Consider the following 8160-nt stretch of genomic DNA (forward strand, 5'->3'; position numbering starts at 1 on the left):
GGAGGTGCAGTGAGTACAGTGTACAGTGAGTGATACCCATAGTGAGTGGCTGTAAGTGTGTGAAGCTGTAGTTGTGGCACTGTCCTGAGTGGCGCTGTAATAAGATGCTGTGAGTGGTGGTTCTGTCCTGAGTGATGAAGTTGTCGTGATTGATGGTGCTGTAGTGAGAGCTGATAGTGTAGTGAGAGTGGTGATGCTGTAGTGCGTGGTGGTGTTGTAGTGTGTGGTGGTGTTGTAGTGTGTGGCGATCCTGTAGTGTGTGGTGATCCTGTAGTGTGTGGTGATGCTGTAGTGAGTGGTGATGCTGTAGTGAGTGGTGATGCTGTAGTGAGTGGTGGTGTTGTAGTGAGTGGTGGTGTTGTAGTGAGTGGTGGTGTTGTAGTGTGGTGATCTTGCAGTGAGTGGTGGTGTTGTAGTGAGTGATGGTGTTGTAGTGAGTGGTGGTGTTGTAGTGAGTGGTGGTGTTGTAGTAAGTGTTGGTGTTGTAGTGAGTGGTGGTGTTGTAGTGAGTGGTGGTGTTGTAGTGAGTGGTGGTGTTGTAGTGTGTGGTGATCCTGTAGTGAGTGGTGGTGTTGTAGTGAGTGGTGGTGTTGTAGTGAGTGGTGGTGTTGTAGTGAGTGGTGGTGTTGTAGTGTGTGGTGATGTTGTAGTGGGTGGTGGTGTTGTAGTGAGTTGTGGTGCTGTAGTGAGTGGTGGTGTTGTAGTGTGTGGTGATGTTGTAGTGGGTGGTGGTGCTGTAGTAGTGAGTGATAAGTGGTGGTGCTGTAGTAGTGAGTGCTGACGATGTAGTGAGTGCTGATACTGAGTGGTGATGCTTAGTGAGTGGTGATGCTTTTGTATGTGAAGCTGTAGTTGGTGCTATCGTGATGCTGTAGTGAGTGGCGCTGCAATGAAATGCTGAGTGGTGGTTCCGTCGTGAGTGAGGCTATAGTGAGTGGTGGTGGTGTTGTAGTGAGTGCTGATGATGGGTGTTAGTGAGTGCTGATGATGGGTGTTAGTGAGTGCTGATGATGGGTGTGAGTGAGTGCTGATGATGGGTGTTAGTGAGTGGTGGTGTTGTAGTGAGTGCTGATGATGGGTGTTAGTGAGTGCTGATGATGGGTGTTAGTGAGTGGTGGTGGTGTTGTAGTGAGTGCTGATGATGGGTGTTAGTGCTGATGATGGGTGTTAGTGAGTGGTGGTGTTGTAGTGAGTGCTGATGATGGGTGTTAGTGAGTGCTGATGATGGGTGTTAGTGAGTGCTGATGATGGGTGTTAGTGAGTGGTGGTGTTGTAGTGAGTGCTGATGATGGGTGTTAGTGAGTGCTGATGATGGGTGTTACTGAGTGCTGATGATGGGTGTTAGTGAGTGCTGATGATGGGTGTTAGTGAGTGCTGATGATGGGTGTTAGTGAGTGCTGATGATGAGTGTTAGTGAGTGGTGGTGTTGTAGTGAGTGCTGATGATGGGTGTTAGTGAGTGCTGATGATGGGTGTGAGTGAGTGCTGATGATGGGTGTTAGTGAGTGCTGATGATGGGTGTTAGTGAGTGCTGATGATGAGTGTTAGCGAGTGCTGATGATGGGTGTTAGTGAGTGCTGATGATGGGTGTTAGTGAGTGCTGATGATGGGTGTTAGTGAGTGCTGATGATGGGTGTTAGTGAGTGCTGATGATGGGTGTTAGTGAGTGGTGGTGTTGTAGTGAGTGCTGATGATGGGTGTTAGTGAGTGCTGATGATGGGTGTTACTGAGTGCTGATGATGGGTGTTAGTGAGTGCTGCTGATGGGTGTTAGTGAGTGCTGATGATGGGTGTTAGTGAGTGCTGATGATGGGTGTTAGTGAGTGCTGATGATGGGTGTGAGTGAGTGCTGATGATGGGTGTTAGTGAGTGCTGATGATGGGTGTTAGTGAGTGCTGATGATGAGTGTTAGTGAGTGGTGGTGTTGTAGTGAGTGCTGATGATGGGTGTTATTGAGTGCTGATGATGGGTGTGAGTGAGTGCTGATGATGGGTGTTAGTGAGTGCTGATGATGGGTGTGAGTGAGTGCTGATGATGGGTGTTAGTGAGTGCTGATGATGGGTGTTAGTGAGTGCTGATGATGAGTGTTAGTGAGTGCTGATGATGGGTGTTAGTGAGTGCTGATGATGGGTGTTAGTGAGTGCTGATGATGAGTGTTAGTGAGTGCTGATGATGGGTGTTAGTGAGTGCTGATGATGAGTGTTAGTGAGTGCTGATGATGGGTGTTAGTGAGTGGTGGTGTTGTAGTGAGTGCTGATGATGGGTGTTAGTGAGTGCTGATGATGGGTGTTAGTGAGTGCTGATGATGGGTGTTAGTGAGTGCTGATGATGGGTGTTAGTGAGTGCTGATGATGGGTGTTAGTGAGTGCTGATGATGGGTGTTAGCGAGTGCTCATGCGAAGCAAGTGGCGATGCTGTAGCGTGTGAAGCTGTAGTTAGTGGTGGCGCTGTCGTGAGGCTATAGTGAGTGAAGCTGTTGCGAGTGATGTGTCGAGTGGTGACTCTGTAGCGTTGGTAGTATCGTGACGCTGCTGTAGAGACGCGGGTAGCGCTGTCGCGAGTGGAGGCGCCATAGCACGATTGTTAAATGCATCTGTGCGGGTGCTCATCCTCGTCCCAAAACTGCACGCACGAGCACGAAAGGCGATCCCCTCAATTCCCTACAACGCATAGGCGCTCCCTCGCGCGCGATTCGCCCAGACCCGTCACGTGACGCGCACTCCGACCAACAGGAGCACGCCCAGAGCGGGGCCCCCGTCTATCCGCTGCAGGGAATCTAGCGGCGCGGCCCGCGGGGGCCCGAGGCCTTGGGGGGGGGGGGGAGCCGCGCCGCCTACCTCGCCGCCGCCGAGGCGAGAGCGAAGCGGCCGCCTGCACCGGCGGCACAAGCAAGCGGCGGCCTCTAACGCCGGCAGCCCGAGGCGACGGTGCGAGCCGTGGTTGCGAGTTCGCAGAGACTCCTCCGCGAGGAGGCGCCCTTCTTTATTCTCGCACCCCCACCACCACCCCCCGTGTGTTTCCCGCCTCTCACAACCCCCTCACCCCACCCCCACGCGCCTCTTCTCATGCCGCGCGAAGCCGCGGACGGGCGGAACGGGCCGGGGATGCGAGCGAGCGGGCTCGAGCTCGCTCGGGCCCGCACGCCGACCCCACGCCGCCCTCCTCCTCCTCCCCACAGCCGCCTCCGTCCGCGCTCCGACTCCTCCGCCTTCCCCTTCGCGCGTGCGCTGCTCTCACCTGCCATGGCGTTGGGCGCCTCGCGCGGTCGGCGGTGCAGCGAGCGAGGGGCAGCGAGCGGGCGTGGGGGGCCGCGCTTGGGGCTCGCGAGTCCCGCGCGGTGGGCAGCGGGGTGCGTGCGGTGGGGGGGGGCCGCTCTGGGTCGACGTGCGAGGGAGGTGGAGGAGGAGAGGGGGGCGAGAGAGGCGGTCCCGGCAGTGACGTCATCGGGACGTGCGAGGAGGGGGGAAGGGGCGTGGTCACCCGGGCTCAAAGGCGGGTGGTGACGTCGCTTAAACAAGGCGTGGCCTCGCCGGTCCCCTGAGGGTGGACGGTTGGCTCGTGACGACATCGAGCTAGGCGTGGCCTAGGGGGCGCGTGGGGCGGGTGTCGTGGGCCGCGTTCAAGCCTCTGAGCTTTTAGAGAAATGACGTCATCGGACATGTTACAAGGCCCGCTTGTCAGCGCACCGGCTTTGTGTAAGCGGGGGTGAGGGATGGTCCGTGCCTTTGACGTCATTAAAGAAAGGCGTGGCGGCTTGAGGGGTGGGGTGGCGGGGGTTAGGGCAGTGACGTCGGCAGGCGGAGGGGCGGATGCAGGATTAAGTTTAATTGGGGTGGGCCCCACAGCCAAACGGCTATGGCGCGTGACGTCACCGTGACGGGCGGAGTTAGGGCGGTGTGGGGGGGGTGTTGTTACGTCATCGACGGGGACGCGCGGCACCCGCAGCCGTGGGTCGACCATCCCCGTGACATCATTGCGCCGTGATTCGCGGTTTCGCGATGGGGGGGGGACGTGCGTACATGACGTCACCAGCCGGAACGAGGTTTCGCGGGGAGACGTCACTGAGGGGCGGGGTTGTGGGGGGGGGGCCGGTTGTGTGGTGGCGTCACAAAGCGAGCGGCACGTGGCGCGCGTTGGACAAAGCACATTGCCGGCTGGAGGCCCTGATGCAGCAGTAGATTGAGCATGGCTGATAATGTTGATACTCGTGTCTTTTGTGTGGTCAATTATATTTTCATTTTAAAAAATCTTATATTGTTCATCATAGAGGGGGTGGGGGGGGGTTAGGTCGCGTAAATATATAAATGTGTCGTTAAACCCGCCACCACCCGACACAGCCACAACTAGTAAGGGTTGTCACGTAAACAGAACGTGCTAATTAGAATTTTTATTGTTTTATACATATTTTAATATTTTATTGTTTCCCTTCAACGTGACTTTACCGAAAGAGCTAAGAATATAGTCACGACACATTTATATATTTACGCGATCTAACCCAAAAAAAACCTCTATTATGGATGATATTTCGATTTAAAGCTTTCGTGACTGCAGGGATTCATCTTCTTGGTTCTTTCGGTAAAGTCACGTAGAATGAAAATAAAATAATAAAAATAAAACATAATAAAATAAAATTCTCACGACGTTTCGGCCATTCTCACGGGGGGTTTTTAACATTTAAAAAAACCCGCCACTTTTTTCTTTTCTTGCTGTGGTTTTCACACCTGATGATGATTGCTTGTGTTGCAGTCGAAACGTCATAATTTATTGTTTTATGTTTTTATTATTTTATTGCTTCCCTTCTACGTGACTTTACTGAAAGAACCAAGATTATGATCTTATATTGTTGTGTTAACTTTGCTGAAATTGCGTCGAAAATTGTGCCGAACTGTCTTGACAATATATATTTTGTAAAGTTATGCAACGTCAGTTTTCCTGTTCCATTTCCAAAAAAATATATAATTTCTCAACATATTCGTCTAAAAATGCCGGCCTGAGTGATCAATTATAAATTATATTCATGTTTCACTCCAGAGAGTAAAACCTCTCAACACCAGACTCCAGTTAGCAGGAATTCAGGGTAAGCCAAAAATGGCTGGAAATAAATGAATATACTTTCAAGCATAAACTCAAAGTTTCCAACCCGAACACTGTTTGCATAAAAAATAATTTGCGCACGGTAGAATATAACATTCTGCAGTCAGTTCACATTACACCACGTCACAAACATCACTAATTGACTCCAATAAAAAGTTTGAGTGCGGCAGGAATGTTTATGTGAGACACTGAGAAGAATAACAGCGAACTTCAAGTCAGGGTCCAAAGTTGCCACATTCTAAAATGGCCCTCAAACACTCAAATTGGATTTATACAGTGCAAACATCAGCCTCCCCTACTGGCAGACTAATGGCCGTTTGCAGGCCAGCTGCCGAGTCACCTTGTGTCCACAGGGACAGCTGCCACTGGGGGTGCCCTTTTAAATCGTTTTGAGATGAGATGTGAAGCACTGTGAGACGCCACAGTGTATACGATGGAGAACTATCAAAAACAAATAATTACCGTTTTCGCTGTTAACTGTGGCTGGAGAGACGTGAAACTAACTGGTTGTTGTTCCTCAGCGTGAACAGGGGTCCACTTGACCACGTGTTGGGATCTTCATTAAATTTGCTGTGGTATCTTTCCCCACATCTCCGATTTCCCCGCACCTCAGATCAGCACGGTTGACTACGTACGGCGCAAAATAAGTGCAACCTACATACAGTACATACAAATTGAACACTGCTCAGCACTCCATGCAGTTCTCATATTCAATAGAGCGTCCGTCCTCTTGCATGTGAATACTTAAAAAAAAACTATGCTACACTTGTACCAAGTCTCACTGTCATACGATTATTCCGTCATGATCAGAGGAAAGCATTTAGACTTTGCACTGTGTTAGAAACTTGCTTATCACTCTATAATCAGGTTTAGCAAAACACAGTGTAAGTTCTATAATCAATAAATATGGAGAAATATCTTTTGCGTTTCATATATATTTTTCACCGTCAAATGAACGTTTTCCTCAATATGGAATATATATTTCTTGTCTACGTAACTTGGATGCATGTTTTAATAGAGGCTTAGTTTCCAAGCCCTCCTTATTCAAATTGCCTCACAATGGGAATGCCAAATATTCAACTCTAGCTCAGGACTCCAGCGTAGATGAGGCACTACTGCATTATCCATTGATCAGAGAAGCACAGACTTTAAAAAAGTCTTTTCAAACGAAACTCGGCCCAGGCCACCTCGGTGGTGAGATGTTAACTACCTCGCATAGTTTTCAGCGGCCCGTGAGTGTGATCCTGACCCAGACACCTGTATATTTGGAGGTTGCATGTTTCTCCCCGTGGTTGCGTGGATTTTTCTCCGGCTCCTCTGGTTTTTTCCTTCACATTGAGAATCAACATCACGCGAGTATTTGGCTGTTATATATTTCCACACGATAATCCACTTTAATTGGGCTATCATTTGTGATAGCCAGGTCGCTTCTGAAAAATAGCTATATACAGTGAGGGAAAAAAAGTATTTGATCCCCTGCTGATTTTGTACGTTTGCCCACTGACAAAGAAATTATCAGTCTATAATTTTAATGGTAGGTTCATTTGAACAGTGAGAGACAGAATAACAAAACAAATCCAGAAAAACGCATGTCAAAAATGGTATAAATTTATTTGCATTTTAATGAGGGAAATAAGTATTTGACCCCCTCTCAATAAGAAAGATTTCTGGCTCCCAGGTGTCTTTTATACAGGTAACAAGCAGAGATTAGGAGCACACTCTTAAAGGGAGTGCTCCTAATCTCAGCTTGTTACCTGTATAAAAGACACCTGTCCACAGAAGCAATCAATCAATCAGATTCCAAACTCTCCACCATGGCCAAGACCAAACAGCTCTCCAAGGATGTCAGGGACAAGATTGTAGACCTACACAAGGCTGGAATGGGCTACAAGACCATCGCCAAGCAGCTTGGTGAGAAGGTGACAACAGTTGGTGCGATTATTCGCAAATGGAAAAAACACAAAAGAACTGTCACTCTCCCTCGTCCATGGCTCCATGCAAGATCTCACCTCGTGGAGTTGCAATGATCATGAGAACGGTGAGGAGTCAGCCCAGAACTACACGGGAAGATCTTGTCAATGATCTCAAGGCAGCTGGGACCAAAGTCACCAAGAAAACAATTGGTAACACACTACGCCGTGAAGGACTGAAATCCTACAGCGCCCACAAGGTCCCCCTGCTCAAGAAAGCACATATACATGCCCGTCTGAAGTTTGCCAATTAACATCTGAATGATTCAGAGGACAACTGGGTGAAAGTGTTGTGGTCAGATGAGACCAAAATGAGGCTCTTTGGTATCATCTCAACTCAACTCTCCGTGTTTGGAGGTAGAGGAATGCTGCCTATGACCCCAAGAACACCATCCCCACCGTCAAACATGAAGGTGGAAACATTATGCTTTGGGGGTGTTTTTCTGCTAAGGGGACAGGACAGCTTCACCGCATCAAAGGGACGATGGACGGGGCCATGTACCGTCAAATATTGGGTGAGAACCTCCTTCCCTCAGCCAGAGCATTGAAAATGGGTCGTGGATGGGTATTCCAGCATGACAATGACCCAAAACACACGGCCAAGGCAACAAAGGAGTGGCTCAAGAAGAAGCAAATTAAGGTCCTGGAGTGACCTAGCCAGTCTCCAGACCTTAATCCCATAGAAAATCTGTGGAGGGAGCTGAAGGTTAGAGTTGCCAAACGTCAGCCTCGAAACCTTAATGACTTGGAGAAGATCTGCAAAGAGGAGTGGGACAAAATCCCTCCTGAGATGTGTGCAAACCTGGTGGCCAACTACAAGAAACGTCTGACCTCTGTGATTGCCAACAAGGGTTTTGCCACCAAGTACTAAGTCATGTTTTGCAGAGGGGTCAAATACTTTTTTCCCTCATTAAAATGTAAATCAATTTATAACATTTTTGACATGCGTTTTTCTGGATTTTGTTGTTGTTATTCTGTCTCTCACTGTTCAAATAAACCTACGATTAAAATTATAGACTGATCATTTCTTTGTGAGTGGGCAAACGTACAAAATCAGCAGGGGATCAAATAATTTTTTCCCTCACTGTAGCTCAGTGG

At 49.2% G+C, this 8160-nt stretch overlaps 1 protein-coding gene across 1 annotated transcript in view; it reads right to left on the reverse strand.

The window, feature by feature from the left end:
• The window catches only part of LOC116941205 (serine/threonine-protein phosphatase 2A 55 kDa regulatory subunit B beta isoform), a 226895-nt gene extending 223469 nt beyond the window's left edge, over nt 1–3426 (reverse strand). Inside the window, exon 1 of the mRNA XM_032951988.2 lies at nt 3236–3426. Coding sequence (XP_032807879.1) covers nt 3236–3242 — 7 coding nt within the window. The 5' untranslated portion in view covers nt 3243–3426. The remainder of the gene's footprint in view (nt 1–3235) is intronic.
• Between the last annotated feature and the right edge of the window lie 4734 nt (nt 3427–8160).

This window comes from Petromyzon marinus, chromosome 11, assembly GCF_048934315.1.
Source record: "Petromyzon marinus isolate PM22_M1 ecotype Great Lakes invasive population chromosome 11, UKy_Petmar_22M1.pri1.0, whole genome shotgun sequence".
Classification (NCBI taxonomy): domain Eukaryota; kingdom Metazoa; phylum Chordata; class Hyperoartia; order Petromyzontiformes; family Petromyzontidae; genus Petromyzon; species Petromyzon marinus.